This window comes from Microplitis demolitor, chromosome 4, assembly GCF_026212275.2.
Source record: "Microplitis demolitor isolate Queensland-Clemson2020A chromosome 4, iyMicDemo2.1a, whole genome shotgun sequence".
In the NCBI taxonomy this organism is placed as follows: domain Eukaryota; kingdom Metazoa; phylum Arthropoda; class Insecta; order Hymenoptera; family Braconidae; genus Microplitis; species Microplitis demolitor.
Window position 1 is genome coordinate 20,154,370 of NC_068548.1, and position 23,189 is coordinate 20,177,558.

General features: G+C 26.6%; 4 protein-coding genes across 7 annotated transcripts; 1 reads left to right on the forward strand and 3 right to left on the reverse strand.

Moving 5' to 3' along the window:
- Positions 1-1,608: 1,608 nt before the first annotated feature.
- Positions 1,609-5,589, reverse strand: LOC103568158 (ras-related protein Rab6). The gene is made up of 6 exons (XM_008544886.3): positions 5,293-5,589; positions 4,899-4,957; positions 4,673-4,832; positions 3,850-4,055; positions 2,923-2,989; positions 1,609-2,718 (listed from the first exon to the last, which is right to left on the reverse strand). Exons 1-6 carry the CDS (start codon positions 5,360-5,362, stop codon positions 2,651-2,653), a joined length of 630 nt encoding a protein of 209 aa, XP_008543108.1. The 5' UTR covers positions 5,363-5,589; the 3' UTR covers positions 1,609-2,650.
- Positions 5,590-6,082: 493 nt separating this feature from the next.
- LOC103568344 (protein FAM8A1) lies at positions 6,083-8,741 on the reverse strand. Of its 2 annotated transcripts, none has more exons than XM_008545179.2 (5): positions 8,289-8,741; positions 7,997-8,158; positions 7,401-7,521; positions 7,106-7,238; positions 6,083-6,558 (listed from the first exon to the last, which is right to left on the reverse strand). In XM_008545179.2, exons 1-5 carry the CDS (start codon positions 8,464-8,466, stop codon positions 6,175-6,177), a joined length of 978 nt encoding a protein of 325 aa, XP_008543401.1. In that variant the 5' UTR covers positions 8,467-8,741; the 3' UTR covers positions 6,083-6,174. The 2 variants fall into 2 exon arrangements, with proteins under 2 accessions (XP_008543401.1, XP_053594182.1); XM_053738207.1 differs by having other exon boundaries at positions 6,084-6,558; positions 7,997-8,161.
- Positions 8,742-8,967: 226 nt separating this feature from the next.
- Positions 8,968-9,734, reverse strand: LOC103568343 (putative uncharacterized protein DDB_G0292292). The gene is made up of 2 exons (XM_008545178.2): positions 9,562-9,734; positions 8,968-9,475 (listed from the first exon to the last, which is right to left on the reverse strand). The coding sequence occupies exons 1-2, from the start codon at positions 9,581-9,583 to the stop codon at positions 9,054-9,056; spliced, it is 444 nt and encodes a 147-aa protein (XP_008543400.1). The 5' UTR covers positions 9,584-9,734; the 3' UTR covers positions 8,968-9,053.
- Positions 9,735-10,800: 1,066 nt separating this feature from the next.
- LOC103568155 (beta-arrestin-1) lies at positions 10,801-23,085 on the forward strand. 3 transcript variants are annotated; one of them, XM_008544879.3, is made up of 8 exons: positions 10,801-11,130; positions 14,136-14,320; positions 15,670-16,045; positions 16,140-16,433; positions 18,677-18,820; positions 20,818-20,904; positions 20,993-21,139; positions 21,227-23,085. In XM_008544879.3, exons 2-8 carry the CDS (start codon positions 14,188-14,190, stop codon positions 21,303-21,305), a joined length of 1,260 nt encoding a protein of 419 aa, XP_008543101.1. In that variant the 5' UTR covers positions 10,801-11,130; positions 14,136-14,187; the 3' UTR covers positions 21,306-23,085. The 3 variants fall into 3 exon arrangements, with proteins under 3 accessions (XP_008543101.1, XP_008543102.1, XP_008543103.1); XM_008544880.3 differs by lacking the exon at positions 18,677-18,820 and adding an exon at positions 17,072-17,209 and having other exon boundaries at positions 21,227-23,082; XM_008544881.3 differs by lacking the exon at positions 18,677-18,820 and having other exon boundaries at positions 21,227-23,084.
- Positions 23,086-23,189: the final 104 nt, after the last annotated feature.

The following is a 23,189-nucleotide window of genomic DNA, read 5'->3' on the forward strand; positions in this document are numbered from 1 at the left end:
AGAAGTACAGAGAATACCGCAATAATATTTTTTTATTAAAAAGTAAATAAAATAACCGGATGAAATTTAATTTTATTTTAATATAAATTCTCTATTGTATATTTTGATTTGTATGACCAGACCTAAAAGTCGTAACAGTAAACTCAATTATACTTTATAATCAAATTTTATTGCAAATGTTTACGGTTATTTTGGTGGAAAAAAAAAAAAAAAACAAATAAATAAATAAAATTCTTTTTTTATATTCTCTGACGTTCTAACAAAAAAAATATATCACAGTGCTTGTTTATAAACTTTCCAATCAGCAAAAAACGTACCGAGTTAATTATTAATTTAATTACATTTTACTACTAATTAAATGAGAGTAACAAGCACGACTAAAATGTTTTTCATTATTATATTTTTTTACTACTAGTTTAAATTTATTTATGCATTGTATTTTTTTTTCTTTGTATGTTTTTTTTTTTAATTAAATGCGCGTTTATATTTATAGTTTAGGGATACTAAATAAAATTATTACGAGTAACTAAAAACCTATTTTGGTTTTAAAGTAAATAATTAAATTTAAATGATTAGTCTTATAAAATATTACAAAAAATTATGAAAAATTTTAAATAAATTTCTAAATATCCTCGAGTTTTAATTAACAAACTCGAGTTTTTTTATAATAAATTTGTAATTGTGTAGTTCATTTATTTTCAGTCATAAAAAATTATCTTTTAAATTTTTTTTCCTTAGATTTAAAAAAAATCAATTTTAATTTAAATGAAATTTTTTACTTCAAAAATACTTGAACTTTATAGCAAAAAAAAATTTCTTGATTAAAGAATTTATTTTTTAAATTTTTATAAAGAAATTTATTCAGCTTCAAATCATCGCTCGTTTATTTTCGTATCAATTTTATTAAAAAAAAAATGTATTTTTTTATCATACTGAAATTAGCCGTCTAGTAATTTTTGTTTTTGGATTTTTTTTTTACTAACGATAAATTATAAAAAAAAAATACTTCTCAAAATTGCACTTGTAGTCTTTTAAATTTTCTACATGCGCATATTTAAAATTTTTTTTTTTTATTCAAATTTAATTATTGAAAAACGAATTTTGTAATTTTTGTTTGCTAACGGGCTCATATTTTTTACAAATCAAATATCTAATTAATTTTTAAATTTATTTAAAATAAATTCTTTAGTCGAGTGTTAACTTTTCTTTTTTCAATACACAATTACGAGCTACATAATTTTGTAAAAACAAATATATAAAGTTTTAATTGATGTAATTCTTCCTAGCAAATACATCCACCTTCTCCTTCTCCTTCTGATCCATTCTGCATTGTCGATTGGTTCTGCAAATCAACAGCTGGTTCCATAGTTAAGGTATTTATTACTCAAGTTTCAATTTTTAAAAAATAATAAGTAATTGTAACCCCCACTGTATAATTAAATTCAACTAGACATTTTAGTAAAAAATGGGACGGAATTTATTATTTATCTCATGACTCTCCGCAAAAAAATATAACTTTAACGTGTAAATATAAATATAAACATATAAAACAATAAAACAAGGATATAAAAAATACGTAAATAAAATATTGAAAAATTATAAGACCTATAATTAAAATTGTTTTAATATAAATTAAATGATTATTACAATATAATAAAAATAATAAAAGTGACATGAAATATGATATTAAATATTATAAATAAATGTTACTTTTTAAATATTTTTCTACATTAAATGTTTATCCGCTTCCCAATTTTATTTTATTTACAATTGAGAATAAATTAATATAATCATTAACTATTTTAATCGCGTTAATGAAACCCGCGTATAAATAATTATTTTATGATTTATAAAAATGGACATTCAAAACATAATTCATTTCTTTTTTACTTTATTTATTAATTGATTTTATTAGTTTAAACTATTCGGTCCGCAATTTTTTTTCCAAATTAATTAATTAAAAACTAAGCAATTAATTCAATTACTAAAACTCAAGTCTTTAAAATAATTAAAAAAAAAATCATCTTATTTATTTTTTCTTATAACTATTTATTGTACTCGATAATTATAATTTTATTTAAAATTCCAATTGCTTTCAAATATTTTTTTTTAATTGTAAATTAATAATAAGCTACCGAGTGTGACATTACGCTTAAGTTATTGCGACATCAATTACATTCGTCTGTATTTCAATTAAATAATATAAATATATTTGTATAATTTATAAATATATATTAATAATAATAATAATAATTAATAATTAGTGCCGTGTTGATGAGTAAAAAAAAATGAAAGTACCAAAGAAATTATAATAAATAATGCCGTGATAAAAATAAATAAACACAAGCAATTATTGATTGTAAAAAAAATTGAAATTACAATGAATTGAAGTTTTTAATTGTTTATGTTAATTGTTATTGTAATAATAATAAAGAGTCAATGAGCAATTTACACATACGTGCATCTCTTATTAAAAGATACTGTCTTGATATTTAATATTATTATTATTTATAATTAATTAGTGATCGACAAGATCGTTAATGCACCGATTAATAATTATTACTTAAAACTTTTGTTTTTAAATTTTAAAAATAATTTAAATTTAATTAAATCTGATTGCCTGTCTATTATATTTATGACTTATCTTGATTTAGCATAAACAATTGCTCTCGGAGGCTTTGAGCTCAATTGGTGTATCCTTGAGAACTACTTCTTGCACTACAGAATTGGTTTTTAAAATCAATTAAGGAAAAGATAACAAAATAAATTAAATTAAATTATAGTTAATATAAATAATTATAATTATTTAAATGTAAATAATAAACTCAAATTAACTTAAATTAAAATAATAAATAATAAAATCCTCAAGTTTTTGTGTTATTTTTTTGTGTTTATGAGTAAGAGTATTAAAAAAAAGGATACTGTCTTCTGGAGGTTTGTTCTCAGTGGAATCCATGCCAGGTAGAGCTGCGGCAACTCTTCTAAATAACTAACGAAACAGTTTTTTTTTTTTTTTTTTTTTTTTTTTTTTTTTTTAGAAAATTTAATCATTTTTAATTTAACAATGCCTTGTTTATATTTTTTATCTTACGACCAGATAATAAAATATATATTAGTGAGTAAAAATATCTATCAATAACTGGAATTTAAGACTTGACTTGCGTACAATAATTGATTTATACCATTGTCTAAATAAATTTAAAAATAACTTATTATTTAATTATTTTTAAACATGAAAAATATTTTCTAAAAACTCGTTTATTTTTTTAAGTATAATTAATACTAACAATTTATTTTTAATAAATATTGAGGCGTAATAATTTTTCACTTAAATTTTTCTCAATATATAAATATATGTCTGTAATAATTTAATAATCCGGCGATATAATAAAACATATCTACGATAAGAATATGTTTAATAGCTCCGTTATCTTATTAAATTGTCGGTAACTAAAAAATAAACTTAAAGTTAACGCCAGTGAAATCATCTGACAATTGAAAATTTTTTTACTTCAAGTCAACAAATTACATATTTATATAAATTGCTTTTTTTCTTTAACTTACAGACTTCAAAATTTATATCCACATAATTTATTTTTAAAACAAAAAATTTTCTGATATCTATGTCCAATATCATTAAAATTAACTAATCAAATCATTACTTCATTAAATAATTAAAGCTAAATCTTAATTAATAAATTATAATTAGTAATTAATAAATATCATGCATTAATATCTTATATATTAACATGGCATAGATCAAATGAAATTTACAAAAACGCAAATCAAGTAAATGAATGTAATTAATAAAAAAGGCATCGATAATTAATTAATTAATTAAAAAATTACCTGTTTGACATTGTATCCTGCTTTAGCACTAGTTTCAATGAACATAACATTTAATTCCTTAGCTTTACGTTCTCCGTCTTCAGTTGAAACTTGTCGCTTGTCACTTAAATCCGTTTTATTACCAACAAGCATGATAATAACATCACTGCCTCGTTCTGTCCGCACGTCATCAATCCACTTGGATGTTTGATGAAATGAATTAGCATCTGTGTCAATTAATACTTATATTTAAACTGTCTTGTTGACAAATACAAACTCATCCTCTTTATCATCGTCAATTGTGATCATTGATCAAGATTTATTATACCCTGATAGCCAAGCAACTGAGAAAGCGGGTGGCAAAAGTTGACATTCCATTAGTTGACATTAATGCCTTCAATTTTCCCAGAAAGTTGGTGACAAATTGCGGCAGCAGATTGTCGCCAAGTTTATGGAAAGTTGATCACTTGTCAACAATTACAAGGCCAAAGTTGCCGTCAACGTGATCACAACTAATTAACACCAATTTTCTGATCAGAGAAGCTGACAGCAACCAAACGACAATTTACTGCTGCAACTTGTTGCCAAACTGAATCCAAATATTGACATTCCGTAAATTAACAACTAGATGTCAATTTACTGAGAAAGCGGATGACAAAAGTTGAAATTCAATCAAAGTTGGTGACAGATTGCGACAGTAGATTGTCGCCAACTTCTGGGAAAGTTGGTAATAATTTGTAGTCAACAGTTAAAAGACTAAAGTTGTCGTCAACTTGATCGCAACAATTGACACCAACTTCCTGACCAGAAAATCTTGCTATCAGGGTATTTAATACAAACTTACTAGTAATATCATAAACAACAACAGCGACTGTTGAATCCCTGATGTAACTGGGAATAAGAGAACGGAATCTTTCTTGACCCGCGGTATCCCATAACTGCAATCTAACTGTTCTATCTTCCAAGTACATCGTTTTGCTCAGAAAATCTATTCCTATCGTAGCCTAAAAAAAAACATAATAATTTTTTCGTAATTTATTACCATTTACTTCCGCATATATTTTATATACCTGATAAGTGTTGTCGAAGCTGTCATACATGAATCGTGTAATAAGTGACGTTTTTCCGACTGAAAAAAAAAAAAATTATTTAAAATTTTAAAAATTAATCAGCATCAGTATTTTGAGTTTATAATATAAATTTGGAGAAACATAAATTGGCAAAGATGAAATAAAAAAAAAAAGAGTGAGAGAGAGAATACGAGACAGCCTTTAAGTGATATCGATTTATAACCTCGAACAAAATATAAAAAATTCATAAACTCATTAAAATCTATCCATGACACAAAATAAAATAAAATTTAAACTAACAGTAATGATAAGATAATAATTATTAATAATTAATTATCAAGTACAGAAGTAATTGCACTTAATAATTATGATGATATAGAGAAAGGAAATTTACCACTTTGTTCACCAAGAAACACAAGCTTGAATTTCCTTAACGGGTTACCAAAATCACCCGACGACGACATTGTTTAATTGTTATTATTATTGTCTATGATAAATAACGTTTGTTATCGATAAAACAATATATAAATAATTAATTGTACAGTATAAGTATTGTTATTATTTTAATAAACATTAAATAATTATAGATTAACTGTGAGCTATTTGACAGTTCTGTGACACACACACACGACCACTCCTCTTTCTCTTTTTCTCTCAGTCTCAACAGTTTTCCTCCTTCGCAGCCGCCACGTTTGACTGGGAAGTGACGTCATTGTGGCTCGAGTCTTTAAATTTTATTTTACACGACCACGAGTTAGTACATTTATTATTATTTTTGGTCTTATCAATTTACACGTCAATACGTCAGAACTCGATCAATAAATCCAATAAATGTTTTTTTTCGTCAGCTCAATAACCTGAAAATATCACGATACTAGTTAGCTGTCTAATAATTATTTATTTTTTTAAAAGCAATAAATTATGAAAGAAAAAATTTTGAAAAAATTGCACATGTAATTTTTTTCATTTTATATATGTGCATATTTAAATTTGTCTCATGTCTGCTACATTCACACTCGTAAAACATAATCAGTTATTTTAAATGTTCAAGCATAAAAAACTAAAATATATATATGCACATATATATGTTTCACAATAATAAATTAATGTAGGATGTCATTATCATATAAAATACTCTTGCGTGGGAGTTTAAATGATTTAAAATATATTTAATAGACATATATTTATATTTTGTTTTATGTACAGATTTTACATTTTGAATTTTAAATATTTAAATTTATATAAAAAACATTTTCATACTTGATAAATTTATATTTCAATCTTGATGAGGACGATTGTTATTATTATTATTTAAATTATTATTATTATTATTATTATAATTATTATTGTTATTTCTGTAAGGATCTTCAACTACAATAGAATGACAAGCGAGATCGTAACCGGTACGATTGAATCTAAACGAAAATAAAGAGAAGCAGATTGGAAACACTAGAGTCATTATTAAATTTTTGACAATCGATCGTCCTAGTGCTAATGGCAGACCTAAATCAGTACCAGGCGATACTAGTACAACTTCGTTGCCGTCTTGACGATCAACTGGCGTTATTGTACGACACTGCACAACTCGAAGACCCATTAGTGATTTGCCAGGTGTTGCTCCTCCGATCCGACCATTCATACCATGTTGAATAAATATTGCCTGAAAAAAAAAAAAAAATATCATGTTAATGAATCCTCTATTACATTTTATTTCCCAAATAGCGTACTTGGATTTGCGATGTCTACAAGACAGTAGTTTTAAGGCTTTTTGACATCGATAAGATACCGAATGTTGACAGCGATCAGAAATTTATGTCATTAAAAAATATCTGCTAAAAAGACTTGACACAAGTGATGACTAAAAGTGAATTACAAATTTAAAAAAAATGACAAAGTTTCTATGACTCCTGAGACCAACATCTGCATGTCTTATTTATATACAAAAAAAACTTGACTTTGAGACAAAAAGGAATTTGTCTTGCCCTTTTAAATGACATCTTAAAGTTGTCTCTGTGCTACTTGGGTTTTATTTAGATAATCCGTTAGCTCATTTGGAAATTTTTTTAAAGAAAAATTACATTGCCACCTTTTTTTCCCACCATTTTTTTTTTCATATTTAATTGATAAATTAATTTAATGATTATACTTAAGCATAATGACTGTGATTCGCTAATATGTATCAATTATGAAATAGAAAAATGAATTACCTCAAATACACAAACAATAAAACGATGCATCAATTCCCAAATTAATATCGTCGACGCAACATCAATTGCCATTTTGTAATCGACTATTTTTAAACTACTTTGGAGTGTATCAAGAGTATAAGGTTCCATATTCCTAAAAAAAAAGAAAAGTTAATGTAATTACCAACTAATTAACCTGAATTTATATATTTTATGTGAATTCAAGTCTATTATAAAAATAATTTAATTCACTCAGAAGAAGTAATTAATAAATAACAATAATATGCTTACTAAATTACATAAACAATATACTTACATTGCAGCAAATATATCCAGTGCCACAAATGTAATAACTAATTTTAATACAAATAACATTAAAGAATCTATTAATTCAGCTACGAAACGTTTCCATATTGGTGGTATATGATACTCAATACCTGCAATTAAAATAATTAATTAATTAATTAATTAATTAACAATAAAAAATAATATGTGACTGAATCTAGCTGACAGCTGACAATTTTAAAAATTTTTAAATAAATAAATAAAATGTTAGAAAAATAAAAAAGATGCGTATTTAAATAATTAAAAAATGAGTACACGTATTTTTTAAAATTTCATTATTTTAATTATTTAATTTATTTATTTATAATTTATAAATTATATCTGATACATTCACACTTAGAAAATAACTCATAAATATCTCCTTTAAATAAATTAACAATAAGGTAAAAGACCTAATACCCAATTAGGGAAGTAGTACCCAACCAGAGAACTAGTTCCCAATCAAGGAACTAGTACCCAACCAGGAAATTAATACCCAATCAAGGAACTGATATTAAATCAAGGAACTATTACCTGATTAGGAAATTAGTTCCCTGGTCTAATCTAATAAAATCTAATAAAATTTACCATCAGGTCTGTTGGAAGTACCATTGGAAATATTATTTCTCGACTGATCAGCCTGCTGATTAGTCTGTGGACTTGAACTTGTTGATTGTGAAGTACTAGGGGTATTTATTGACGTCGTGCTGGTGACAGTAGCACTAGCTTGTGATGGATTCCCCGGTGATCCTGCTGGGATGGTATCAATAAGACAATAAATAAATAATGAATGCGATTAAAGGTCAGCTTATAGATTTAAAAATCTAGGTCTGTAGGCTTAGTATCAGTATACACAAATCAATGCTTCGATAAATCTTACCAGCTTGATGCAACAGTTGACCAGACATAAAATAATACGGAACAGTAGCAGCAGCACTTTGCCATGCATAGGCTTCTTGTAACCATTTTTCTAATTTTAAAAAATAATCATCTCGCTCTTTTTTTCTTTTACTGTTGTCATTCAGGATTTCCTCACTATTTAAATTATCCTTTGACATTATTTATCTACTTATACTTAGATTTATCAACAATTAATAAATAAATAATATCGTCATTTAAATTAATATCACTTATTGGTTATACTTTTTTTTTATACGCGTAATGTTATGTTTCAACCTAAATATACACGTATGATCTAGGGTACTTGCTGACTACGACATTATCACAACAAAGTTAATATTTTATTGGAAATATAGTCACTACTAAATACAGCTGTCAAATGTATATCTATATATATGGATATGTATATAACTCATACTTACATACATAGGTATTTGTGTTTATATATCTAACATAAATAAACCAATGAACTTTTTTTTAGTCATCCTTTGAATGTGACGTCAGTTACGCGGGAATTTTTAAAACTGTCAAAATAATTTAAAAAAATTATTTATTGATAATTTAAATGATAATTAATTTTCTATGGTAATTGAATAAATAATTAATAAATCTATTTATTTAAATCTTATAATTTGAGCTTTATTAAAGTAAAAAATTACAATCGTTGTTTAATATATTTAATAATTAAATAAATATTATTCATAAATTTTAAGTATTAATTAATTATTATTTATTAATTAAATAATTATTTATTTGAACAATTGTTTATTCTAGGATCGTTTTTTATTTTTTCTTCTAAAAGTTTTACTAATTTTTTACGCTTTTCTAAAAGTCCTTTTATTTCTTCACCAAAATTTTTAATCATTTCTATTATTTCACTTTCACTTTGATTACTTGGCTCCATTTGTTCTTCGTTGTTATTATTGTTGTTGTAATTATAATTATAATAATTATTGTTATTATTGTTGTTGTTGTTGTTATTTAGATGATTATTATTACTGTTATAATTAATATTATTATTATTGCTACTGATATCATTCAGAGAATAATCAGAATCATAAGATGCAGATGAGGAAGGACTAGATGATAAATATTCCATCACTGGAGTAATGCCGTTATCTGGAATAAACTCTGTTATTTCTTCATCACCTTCATCTGGATAATTTTCTACAAGTTATTAAAAAAAAAAATCAATTAGTAATAAGGAAATTAACAAATTTGTGTAAAGTTGAAGGTTATCTATAAATACTTACGAAAATTTGATTTTGACAGCATCTCTTTTATTTATTTATTATTATTATTATTTATTTATTAATCTTTAATTACAGTAACTACTTAAATATTTATTACACGAATATTTACTCTCTTAGTTTGTTGTATTTGTTGTAAAAAAATAAAATGAATGCAAATGTGCTTTTGTGTTTTCACAAAACAATTAATCGGTCGATAAAGCAGAAGTTACTTTTTTTTTTGATACCTTTAAACCATTCATTAAATATTACAAAATATGTCTACAATATTTTATTTTGATTGATAAAAATAAATAATTATTATTAATTTTATTTAGAATTAAGAATAATTAAAGAAAAAAAGTATGGAATATTAAGTGTAAAAAACAATTATTACAGATTTTTTAAATTTCGAGCCAATTTTTAAATCCGAGATTTATTTTTAATAATTATAGGATTTAACATTTAAAATACAATGAGTGTGAATGTAACCCTGATTAAAAGAAATGATTTGCTCCATGTTAAGTGTATATCTATATATTAGTAGATTCAAATTGTTTTAAATCAGGGAACTGACGGAGGCAATTTTTAAACTTTTTAAATAAATAAATAAACCCTGATTAAGATAAATTATTTGAAATAATTCAAAACAATTTGAATCGACTTAAATGTAGGTATGTATAGCATGAATTGAATTATTATTTGTAATCAGGGAAATGTAAGTAGAATAAAAATTAAAAAATGCGTATTCATATTAATGAAAAATCAGTACGCGCATTTTTCAAAATATCATTATTTTAATTTATTTAATGATTTATTTAAAATTCATAAATTGTCTTATTTCGCTACATTCACACTCATTAACTATATGGATATATTTTATTACACATATTTATATCTGACCCTTAATCTCTGACTTGAATTAATATTTAAAGTCGTGTATAAAAAAAAAAATTACTGATGTTATTTTCAGTCATAAAAATTTTATAATTTATCAGAACTCAACTCCTAATTTCACCAGTAATTACAATCCAGTTAATTAATAACATTAATTTTATTTAATAATAATCAAATATTCCAATTAATTTCTTTATTCATACATATAAACTTTTAATTTAAATTTTACCATCAGCTGATAACTTTTTCTCCTACTAATCAGAACTTGACGTCAACGCTACAGTGTTCAAACAAAGAAACAAAATAAATATAAAATGAAAGAGAGTCGTAGCATCTGACAATAATTTATTTGGAGGTAATAGTTTCCCAGAAGGCACCAAAGTCATTCGTTCAAGTAATCAGAGTACCAGTACCAGTACAGTCAGAATACTTTCAAAGTAAGGGACTGTTGTCTTTTCTCCAGTCGCGTTATCACGACAATAACAAACAAAACTTGAAATAAAAACAGTTTTAAAAAATCAAATTTTTACAATCCACATAAAAAATATATTTGTGCAAAGTGAATAAAAGTACACAAGTCATGAAAATACATATTGTATTATCACTTTCAAAATAAAACTCTGTGATTCCTTGTATAGGGTGTAGGCCAACTCCCCTCTCTGCACAATACATTTGACGTAGAAAGGAACACATTGGGTAAGTTATATTTTTTTTTATATATTTACTACTAAGTACACCTCAGTAGTACTAAGTACATCCATCACTAATCCCCGGTACAAACAAACGTCACCATACACCTGTCAAATTTATTAAAATAAAATTTAATTTTCAATCTAAATGACAATTATTATTTTTCAGTTTAAAAAATATAATCAGCCGGTTTTTAAAAACACAAGTGATGTTAATTAATAATTTATAAATTATTCCGGCAGTACAATGATTCATAATTAATCGACTTATTATTTACCCAGCACGTAATACGCACATGAAATATTTATTTTATTCAATATATCATATTTTGAATTTAAATATTTATCATAATCATAATCAATACATATGGATTTATTATTTACTCAACTCCATAACACTCGTCGACTTCCGATACGTGATTAAATTTATAAGTTTTATATTTATTTGAGGGGGAAAAAAAGCTCAGGAAAAATGAAACTACGATGATAAGATAAAAACAATAATAATTATTATTTAAAATATAAAATTCATATTGGCTGCACAATGATGATAAAAATATGTACATAGTAAATTTAAATATGAAATACGTAAGTGGAAAGTGCAGTCCGCGGTAGTCGTCGATGATATATAAAATATGTAGCGGGAGCACGCGAGAAAAGGAAACAGTGTAGGGCGATCATCATTCACTGTCTCATTTTGTTTTACATGCATACTTTAAAATTGCGAGTACATTTATGCACAATTATATAAACCAGGTATAAGAAAATTAAAAATTAATTCACCGTAGACGCTGAACAGAACCCAGTTAAATTTTTAATTTGATCCTAGTCGTTAATAAAATTTTCATAAATTTTATTTTTTATCTCAACACGCGTTTGAAAAAAAAATTTAATATTGTTAATTATATTTACTTAAAGATTACTTCATTATTCATAAATGATCTTACTATTTTTTAAATTCGTTAATGTGTAATTAAAAAAAAAAATTTTACTGCATATTTTATTTCGCAGCCGTGATTAAATTTCTTTTTTTTACTCCAACTCATCGTTCCTTTATTTTACTTCTCAACTCTGGTGTATACACATATGTATGTATGTATGTATTATTATTATATATGGCCTGTTCTCATAACGACATTTCACTAATGTACTATCTAATGTACTTTGTTGCTAGAGAAAACTTGTACGAGTAATTTATAATGACACCATAGTCTAGTAAAGTCTGATAAAAAATGAATAAAAATTCTTAGTCACCATAAAAAAAAATTTACGCGGTAATTTAATTAAATTTAAATTTAATAATTAAATAATTTACCAGAATGTAATTTAAATCTAATCAATTGCAAAAAACATTTAACTGACAGCAAACAATTTTAATTTAATTATTTATTGCTAATTACCTGGCATCTAATTAAGTAAAAAATTAACTGCGCTGAGTAATTTACTTGTTGTTAATACAAAATAAAGATAAAAAAAAATTTATTTTCGTCACAGTCATTGTAATTAACATAAAAATTTTTGTTTTAGACAAATTTACGACGATAAAAATAATTCGAGTAGAAGAATAAAATGACACAGTTGTTTTAGAGAATAATATCGAATATTTTCGATCGATTACGTCAATTGTAAAGGCCATGCGTCGACAAATTGCCTAATAATTAAATTTTGATACCGCATATATGTAATGACAACACTTGAGTGTCCAATCATACCACGTGTGCAATCAAATTGCGGCTAAAAAAATAGACCCGTGGTTGAACGCTACGTGATATATATGGATATACTAATGTAGATACGTATTTTATTACCAGATATGATATATAATATTTGATAAAACGTGAATAAAAAAAAATAAGCCGCGATATCCCGGAAAATAAATGAAAGGAAAACCTAAGAATTATATCATCATCATTTTACGTCACTTTATAAATTATTGTGATGATAAAATAGAAATTTTGACGCTCTATTACATTACCGCGAATATTATAAGAGATACAGCTTATTAATTTAAAATGAATATTATATATATAGATATATGAATAAATTTGTTTTTACTTGTCATTGAAAATTCAATACGTATAATTTTGTTGGATAAAATCGCCCGACATTAATTTCCATACAATTCAAATATAATAGTCTTTTAGATATGTATATGTATGTACATATATATAAATGTATATGTTAACCAATACGTTTGTTTGCATAGAGGACACATTTATAACATTACCTGGCATAATGTAGCAACAATTGCGAATGAGCGGAGAAACTTTTGAAATATTATTCGATTTATGTAATATGCGGTAGAGTATTACTGTAACAATTGAACGGGATTGAATTATCAATAAATGTCACATTGGAAAATAACTTGATCTCGTAATTCTAAGAACAAGTGGATTAATTTAATTAATGATTACTCTAATTGGAGATGATATTTTCTTGAGCGTGAAAGAAGCTAATGAGATGATTAAAGTAATGTATGAATTGGCGTAGCTATTATGTAGAATGATATTGATAGCGCCTCCAAGTAGAGAGTATTAATTTTTTTTTATTAATTTATAAAGTAACAAGACGTGATGTACATGATAAAGAGGTTTAACTGCGTACTTCCAACGCCTTTTAAGCAGACTTTGTAACATAGAATATTTACCTGTTAGTGACGTATTAAAGTGACGATTCAGGACATTCGAGCATTTAAATTTATGTGTATAAGTGTGAGTAATCCATGGATCCTCGAATTATAAAATCCACAGTAGACAGGAAACCAGAATTAATGATGACCAGTGAATATAATAAGCAGTAAAAACCCCTACTTCTTATTATCGACGTCATTTTATAATTGCATTCGAAGTATATTGTGTATATGCGTGCAACCGAGGTCTATAAGTTTAAAAACTCGTCAACAGCAAAGTGCACTTTGTTTAATTTAAATAACTTGAGCAGCTTGTTGTTTTTTTTTTTTTACTTGAAAATTATTTTATCACTTATTGGATTTTTTATTTTTCAATCTTCCAGAAAGACGGGAGTAAGTAAGAAGTGATAATCGTAACCAACGGGATATCTGGCCATGGATACTGTTGACAGTGCGAGCAGACGACATCCAACTAGAGTATTCAAAAAACCTTGTCCTAATGGAAAAATTACAGTTTACTTAAGCAAACGTGATTTTGTTGATCATATGACACACATCGATCCTATTGGTGAGTTAAAATAATTTACAACAAATTTAAACCGCCTGAAATAATTTAATAAGAAGCTAGATAAATATTATAAATATTTATTTCATTGATATATTTAGTCTTCAGAGCTTATTTTATGTGAGATAAATATTTTAAACGCTTTGTATCAATACTTTGTTGTATTTTTTATTAAACCAATGATTAATTAACCAATAGAGCATTAATCAATCTACGGCTATCGCAACTCAGCTCTTTTAATTCATTAAACATTAGCAGGAAAACAAAAATAGTTATATTATTTAGTTTAATAAATATTTAACGCTGACAAATAGAGTTCGTAAGATTTAATCCGGCAGTCTGAGCTTGAGCGATCGTTATGATCCATTGATAAATAAATTAAATAGTTTAAAAAATTAATTAAAAGTACGCCGATAATTGTCACAGTCATTTGGATGTTCTCTGCTTTAAATTGAGATAATTATTAGCAAAAAAATAGATATAAGCATATTGTTTTTATCAGTACAAAGAGCTTAATTGTATGAAAAAGATGAGACGTACGCTGTAAAAAATGTTTGATGTGAAAACGGTCTCCGAGGACTTTATCCGGCTGTCCTCGGTGTGAATGGACGGTGTGAAATTTTTCCGGTGTGAAACATCAAGCGGTGTGCTTTTAACACGGTGTGAGTGTTATTTTTTACACCATCCGGTGTAATTAACTCAAAGTTCATACATTGTCCGATCACATGATCTGTAGGTAAAAATAAGGCATAAATATTTTTATTTGATTTGATATAAATTAAAAATTAAAACGTAGAGTAGAAATTCCTACTCAGAGAGAATTTTTCGGTAAAATTTACCCTACAATTTAGAGTAAACGTGGGCTGAAAACAAAATAAATACGGAAACAATAAAACAGATTCCTTTTGTTTTATTTTTCACTCTTTTTTTATTTAAAAATTGCTCGAAATTTTGTTTTTCTACCTCATACTTGATCACTATCTAGAAAAGGAAGAGTAATTATTCATCCAGGCCCAGTTTCACTCACATTTAACGAGTAAAATTTTATCGAAGCATTTTTATTATTATCTCGCCAAAATGAGAACTTATTTCTATTACTTTGTTTTCCATTATGTCGATCAAAGTATTATTTACACTGTTGGTGTGTGATCTTTTTAATTCACACCGTCAAAAATTTAACACCACCATAGTGTAACTTTCACACCCACGGTGTTGAAAATCTTCACACCGAATATTTCTTCACACCGCGGACTGAATTTTTTACAGTATAGCGTTCCTTAATTGATATACTTCATAACGATCTTCACTTTTGTAAAACAAATTCATAAATTCTCTTTTATATATATTTATAGACGGCGTGGTTCTGATAGATCCAGATTACGTTAAAGACCGTAAAGTATTTGGCCATGTTCTGGCTCATTTACGATTTGGCCGAGAAGATCTCGATGTACTTGGATTGATCGTTAAACGTGAACTTTATCTCGCGACAGATCAAATTTATCCGGCTCCACCGAACAAAGAACAGCCACAAAAATTAACGCGATTACAAGAGAGATTAATTAAAAAATTAGGCAGCAATGCATATCCTTTTTATTTTAAATTACCGCCAAATTGTCCGGCTTCGGTGACACTGCAACCGGCAATATGTGAACCAGGAAAAGCTTATGGTGTTGATTACGAGCTTATCGTTTTTCTCGGCGAGAATAAGGATGATAGACCACAAAAACGGTAGTTATTTATATAAATATATTATTATTAAATACAGTTCTTATTATTTTAATGAACATGAATAATAAATGATCGGTAACTTTTGTCAATCAAGGAGTACTGTACGGTTAGCCATAAGAAAAATAATGTACGCGCCCTCGCGACAGGGTGAACAGCCATCAATAGAAGTCAGTAAAGAATTTATGATGTCACCAAACAGACTTCATCTGGAAGCATCCCTAGACAAAGAGCTCTACCATCACGGGGAAAATATTGCGGTAAATGTTCACATAGCCAATAACAGCAATCGAACAGTTAAAAAAATAAAAGTATCGGTGAGACAGTTTGCCGATATTTATGGTTATTCATCGTCGCAGTACAAATGCATTGTTGCTGAGACCGAGAGCGAGTGAGTATCTCATTTAATTGTTTGTCATAATTATAATTATTTAAAAAATGTAAAGTAGAGAATAAAATAGATATAAAATCACGGGAATATGGAAGCCGAGCTGAAGCTTTGATGGCGGTACTGTAACGAGATAAATGTAGCAATAATAATAATTTTTTATTGTGTTTATACGCGATAGTGATAAGAATTTATTAAGATAAATTAACGTTAATTGATAATTATCTGTGTGATAAATGAATTCTTTTAATAGTTTCGATGATAATTATATATTTTTAATCTTTTTGACGTCATTGTCTATCATCGTGACTTTAATGTCTTATTAATAAATTTTTTTTTAGTATACTTCAAAGTCACTAGGTCAAAAGCAGTAACTAGTACGTACTTAACTGGTATAAAGATCTAGAGTATTTTTATTTACTCGGTATAACTACGTGATAGCGGGCGTTTTTATGCCGGTTAGATTATTTTTAATTTTTTTTATTTTGTTATTAATATGCAGCGGATTTTATTGTTTGATAATGTACAGTATATTAAGTAATTTGTGATGGTAAATTTAGAAATAAAAATGAGGATGATAATAATGCTGATAAAGTAGATGTAAAAAAAAAATATATGTATTAAATGATTGCACCTGGCAGTATAGGAGTAGCGCCAGGATTCACCTTGAGCAAGGTATTCTCTCTAAAACCAACTCTTGCCGACAACAAGGACAAACGAGGTCTCGCCCTAGATGGGCAACTTAAGCACGAGGACACCAATCTCGCATCTAGTACCATGTGAGCGCTCGAGTATTGGCCAATAATCGAATAACACCGGGAGAGTGGAAACTCCAAACTGGCCGTTTCTCCATTTATTCAATTATTCAACCCTCAATACTATTTTTATTATCATTATTATTATTAACAATCTCTTTATTTACGACACAATACATTACCCAGTATAATTCGATTTTATTTACTGAATAATTTTATCACAAATACAATTCAAAGTTTTTCGGGTAAAAAAATAAAAATAAGCCGAGAAAAATGGGAATATAAATTTACAAAGTCTAGACTGGGTTTAACATAACTATAGATATACAGTAACTGGCTTTATATAACAAACTAGAACTGGATCCCACGGTTCATCGTAAAATTACCCGTGAATCTTCTCAAGATAATTGACCCTTTGAGACGACGGCCCGTTTGCAGTCTCCGCTCGACGATTTTTTCCGAAACAAACTGTAAGAATAACAGGATTAAAATTTTGTTGGTGGATGGAACGCCATTAACGTTCACTCTCACTTTTTTTATTGTTATTTTATCCTAACATTGTTTTTATTCATTTCTCTCACAACTCACAACTTAATGTTATTATTATCACTGTTTTTATTTTTACTTTCCTTACTTCCACTATTGTCATTATCATTATCATTTATTTATTTTCTTCCCTCATTATTTTTTTCTGCGATTTATCTCCTGTTTTTTTTTATCGACCACTTCACTCTGTCATTATCTTACAATCGTCGATCGAAAAGTATCCAAATGTCTACTTTCCCCACCGCCTGATCTCTCCCTAATTTTATCTTACATTTACACCGTCAAATCATCCAAAAACCAGCATAACTATTTTCTTTCCACCTCGTACTTCACATTAATTTATAATATATAGTAATCCTCTTTATGTACATCCAATAAACCTACCTGAACTTTTATTATTTTTAAAATATACCAACCAGCACCCAGTTACTCCATATAAAACCGAATCAATAGACCAGAGAGAAAGATAGAGAACGAGAGAGAGAGAGAGAGTACATACATTATATATTTACTTCGCACGATTAAATTATTGATCGTAGCTTTTAATTTGCCATGTCCACAGCACCGATACTAATTTATAATAATATAATACTTATTATATTTTATTAATACTAATAATCATATAATTTATCTGTGTCATTAATTATTCGGTAACAATTACTCGCAAACAATAAACAATTATTTCTTTTTGACCGACTTACTTATAAATATATTATTCATCTCGGCTTCTTACTGACATTATAAACAATAATTAATTAAATGATTAATTAATCGTCATTGTTTTTAAAATTAAAACTGTCAAATTTAACGAACAAATAAATTTATTGAAATCCTTTTTATTGATTAGTACTAAAAATAAATATATATAAGCTGCTATCAGAGCGTGTAATAGTGCGTATATTGTAACTGTTGAATATCTTATAAATTTTTAATGATGTTTATCAGGGAAGGTTGTACAGTCGGGCCAGGTTTTACATTGAGCAAAGTGTTTACAGTGACACCACTGCTTGCCAACAGCAAAAACAAATGGGCCTTAGCATTAGACGGGAAACTTAGACATGAGGACACCAATTTAGCGTCCAGTACGCTGTAAGGCCAATTAATTTAGTGATCGGCCCAGTGAATAAACATGACCAGTTAATTAACATTTAATATTTACCTACACGGAAATAAGTATTTCGTTTTCATGCGATAAGATAACTTGTGGTAACAAATTTCTGCCTTAATATATAGATAACGAATCATTGGTTGTAATTACAATGTTTTTGTAACGATAGCAAATTTTTTGTTAACCTTAGAAATGGTTGATAACTACACAGAAAAAAAGGATTTCTTGTCGCGAGAAATATTTTTTATTGTAAATTCAAGACTAGATATTTAAAAAAATTCGTGACTGAAAGAAAATATTCTTAATTTAAAATTTTTTTTTTAAAACCTCAATTTTTTCAGTCCAAGTAGAAATCTCTGACCATGACAAATTTTCTTGAGTCAAGAAAATCTTGGCTTGGTTTCTGAAAACGTTTGTCTTCAATATTATTTTCTTGACTCGACAACATTTTTTTCTGTGTGAAATTATAAGCTAAGATTACTCACGGTAACAAATGCTGGCTTTTAAATGCGGTGATATTTTTATAATTTATATCATGTATTCTCATATCAAATCAACTTCTTAATTAAATTTCATAAAAAATTTATTTGTTACCGCAAACTAATGATATTTGTCGACGAAACTCTTTTTTTTCGTGTACATCATTTAGATTTTTATCAGAATTACAAAGAGAAAATAGTCGATTGCCATTTGATTGACAATTTTCATAACTTAAATTTTTATTTTGCATCCTTCTGTATTAAAATATTTAAAAATACGAGCGTTAATTGACTGGTTGTGCGTTAATTCACTGGCTCAGTTATTTTATTTACAGAATAAAAATATTAAAAATGAAATAATATAATTTTTTGCGCGAATTAGATTCGTGGAGTTTAAAATCATTGATATTATATTTGTCTATATTACTTATTACTTGTTATTTATTGGTGTTATTATTTTATATTACATTATATATTTATACATATGTAATATTTTTTGCTTTTTTTTTACTCGTGCTGAATTTGGAATTACGCAACTCACGCAGGATATCCGTGGGGTGCCGACGACCCTCAGCTTTTTAAGCCATCAATCGATACCGTCATCGGTGTAATCAAAAAAATATTTTTAGATATTTAAAACCCTTCGGATATCCTCCTAGATGTGAAAAATATTAAAAAAAAATTATCTATTGGCTTTGCAGAGATTATTTATTTGCCAGTAAATGTTAAATGTTGATCGCAAATAATTTTACTTCTTTTTATTTATTTGTGTAAAAAAAGTATACGGGTAAATAAAATTTTGAATTACAGTCGGTCAAAAGGAAGATTAATAATTTATTAGGTATGCTGTTAATTATGCTATAAATTTTAAAAATTTATAAACTAATTTAAATTTTTTATGATCATGCTAATAATTTATAGAAATTACTCTCGCTCTAAGATAAATTAAAATAGTCGAGGTATTTTTCCGAGCCGCTTTGAAGGCTGAAATGCCAAAGAGTAGATAGATAAAAATAAACAATAGAAAAATATTTAAAGATCTGATGGATTTGAATAGTCAATAGAAAAAAAAAAAAAAACCAAAAACAATCATGTAGATTTCAGTAAAATAGAGACGTCTAATTGTCGATTTATTAACTTTAAAAAGTTATTGACATTTAATTAAATTGTAAATGTAACTCGTTGAGTTTTTAAATTCTCGCCTTTTTTATTAACATATCAAGCACTTTTATTATTTTTTACCTCAAAGCTGAATTATATGATGCTATTTATGGCTTGACACGTACAATTGCTTTGTTTTCTCACTTTATTGTCGCATCTATTTGTTATTATTATTATCATTATTTTTATTACTCCTTAACATTAATTTTTTCCTCAAACTCTTTCACTATCCACTAAAAAATGCACGGCATGCTTATTATCAGTATAACAAGTAACTGTAAATAAATGATATTATTTATAAACAAAAGTAAAGTAATATTTGACATTTATTTTTACAGTAACGTTGATCCTTCGCAACGTGAAAATCTTGGAGTCATCGTGCAGTACAAAGTTAAAGTTAAATTGTGCCTCGGAGCATTGGGAGGGTGAGTCACGATGAATTTAAATTTATAATAAATTTATTATTAAGTATACAACATAATAAATATTACAATATGTTATATTATTTTACAGTGAACTCGTGGCAGAGTTACCATTCATTTTAATGCACCCAAAGCCCGAAGAAGAGACTCTACCTCCTGTAACAGATAGACAGAGTCCAACTTGTCCGTCTGAGAATGGAGAATGTGCAAACGATACTAATCTCATTCAATTGGATGCGTAAGAATTATTATATAACTATCGATTATTATGAAAGAATTTAATAATTGGTTGCGCAGTTTATTGATTGATTGCTTCTTAATACAGGGAAGATGACATCGGCAACGATGATATAATATTTGAAGATTTCGCTCGCTTGCGGCTCAAAGGTGAAACAGATGCCTGACCAACTGACCCAGGCAATACGTGCTATCAATCTACCATACTGGTTTTAAATTGAAATTATTTGAAACATGCCTTGAAGTCTACTGTGTAAAGTGTAAAGCTCAAGATGACGAGAACAAGGAAGCGCTAGAACAAGAGGAAGCTCTCTATGTCAGATGAATAGTTTTGTTTATTGTCAACCAACACGACTGATTTTTATTTTAAAAACACTGGTAACGATCAATTACGCTTATTAACATATTCTTTGTCTGTACACACACAACGTACAGTGACAACCAACAAAACAATTTGCTTTTTATTTTAAAGCTATTAAGCTACTGGCGCACATTACCCGATTGAGTTTATTACAAATCCATTTATATATTTTATTTCTTGTACATTATGTAGATTATTTTTGTCCACTGACGTTCTTGTTATACGACAAGACACACAAATATTTAATTTATTTAAAGTTTAGGATAGAAAAGTCGAATTTTTTTTTTATTTTAATTATTATTTACAAATTATTTAAATCTCATAATTATTCAAATGCGCGCGCACGTCAAACTTTTCTTTTTTTTATCAAAGTAAATTAATCATTAGCATTTGGAATTGTTTAAGTATTTGAGGATGAAAAATAAACTTGTATTAAAGTAAAAGACCTAGTACCCGATCAGGGAACTAGTACTCGATCTCTCCATGCAATTGTATATATATATATTTAGTAAAATTTAGTAAATATAAATATACAAGTGCATGGGTGATCGAGTACTAGTTCCCTGATCGGAAACTGGGTCTCTTACCTTATAAGATTTTTTTATTATTTGTCTTATAAAAAGAAAATTTCTACCTCATATTTATTTTTAAATATTTTTATGGTTCTAATCCATTGAATATTTAAAATTATTTAGCATAATGCTGCATTATTACTAAAATGAGAATGCTTCGAGTCATTAAAATTACTTATTGAAAATTTACTTAAATATTTCAATGCGCAGCTTTAATGTAAATGCACTAAAAGATAATATAAATAACTACTAAATAACTAAAAGAGATTTAACAAAAATATCCATTAATGAAATGTGCATTTATTGTAAAACTCATAGGAATTTTCGATTGTCAATTTAAAAATTTAAGTATAAGATAACATAGACTTAATTATTCGTGGCATTAGTGTATAAATTAAGTTATTGAGTAGTTAATGAATACGATCTATGCGATTTGAATAATCTGTAGATGTGGATAAATAATTTGCTAATTAAAATAAGCAAATGAATAATTTTTTTCTTATTTAAATACTCAGTGTCGCTTCTAACTAGACATTTGTTGCGCAATTATATATAATTATTTCATGAAATAAGTAACAAAGTATTGTTTTTTTTTTTCTTTAATATTATTTATTTAGTTAATTAAAACATTCGATAAAGTTGACTGTAAATATTTTTTTAAATTTTATCGAAAGTCATTTTGCTAAAAAACCAAAATAATTATAATAATAATAATGAGTAATATTTTACGGATAGAAACGTGAAATATTTTTATCAAAGAATTATAATTATAATCACTGTGGGCATATTTGCGCAGCAACGAATGGTAATTTTATATAAATTATTTAAAATATAAAAATAAAATAATTATTTGTATTTGTAAATACTGAAGTATATTATTAATATTTTAAATTATTTAGATTAATCATTGTATTAATAATTTAATTATGTATGTATGTATGAAATTGTGTTCATTTTTATTTTATTTAATTATATTATATGAGATTGCTGAGTTGTCAAATAATGAATGTAAATTAAATAGCTCGTATATTGATTGTAATATTTTAAATATGTAAAAAAAAAAAAAATTATCAGACTAACTTTTGAGTTAACATCGAAAATAAAATGCCCTGGAATCC

Bases quoted from the DNA above. Each gene is read 5' to 3' on its own strand.
- LOC103568158 (XM_008544886.3), bottom strand. From the start codon at position 5,362: ATGTCGTCGTCGGGTGATTTTGGTAACCCGTTAAGGAAATTCAAGCTT. The intron at 4,958-5,292 runs GTAAATTTCCTT...TTTTTTTTTCAG, and splicing joins GTTTCTTGGTGAACAAAGTG to TCGGAAAAACGTCACTTATT. The intron at 4,056-4,672 runs GTAAGTTTGTAT...TAATTGACACAG, and splicing joins TGTTGTTTATGATATTACTA to ATGCTAATTCATTTCATCAA.
- LOC103568344 (XM_053738207.1), bottom strand. From the start codon at position 8,466: ATGTCAAAGGATAATTTAAATAGTGAGGAAATCCTGAATGACAACAGT. The intron at 7,522-7,996 runs GTAAATTTTATT...TTTTAATTGCAG, and splicing joins TACTTCCAACAGACCTGATG to GTATTGAGTATCATATACCA. The intron at 6,559-7,105 runs GTAATTCATTTT...TTTTTTTTTCAG, and splicing joins TTATTGTTTGTGTATTTGAG to GCAATATTTATTCAACATGG.
- LOC103568343 (XM_008545178.2), bottom strand. From the start codon at position 9,583: ATGCTGTCAAAATCAAATTTTC. The intron at 9,476-9,561 runs GTAAGTATTTAT...AATAACTTGTAG, and splicing joins GCTGTCAAAATCAAATTTTC to AAAATTATCCAGATGAAGGT.
- LOC103568155 (XM_008544879.3), top strand. From the start codon at position 14,188: ATGGATACTGTTGACAGTGCGAGCAGACGACATCCAACTAGAGTATTC. The intron at 14,321-15,669 runs GTGAGTTAAAAT...ATATATTTATAG, and splicing joins GACACACATCGATCCTATTG to ACGGCGTGGTTCTGATAGAT. The intron at 21,140-21,226 runs GTAAGAATTATT...TTCTTAATACAG, and splicing joins AATCTCATTCAATTGGATGC to GGAAGATGACATCGGCAACG.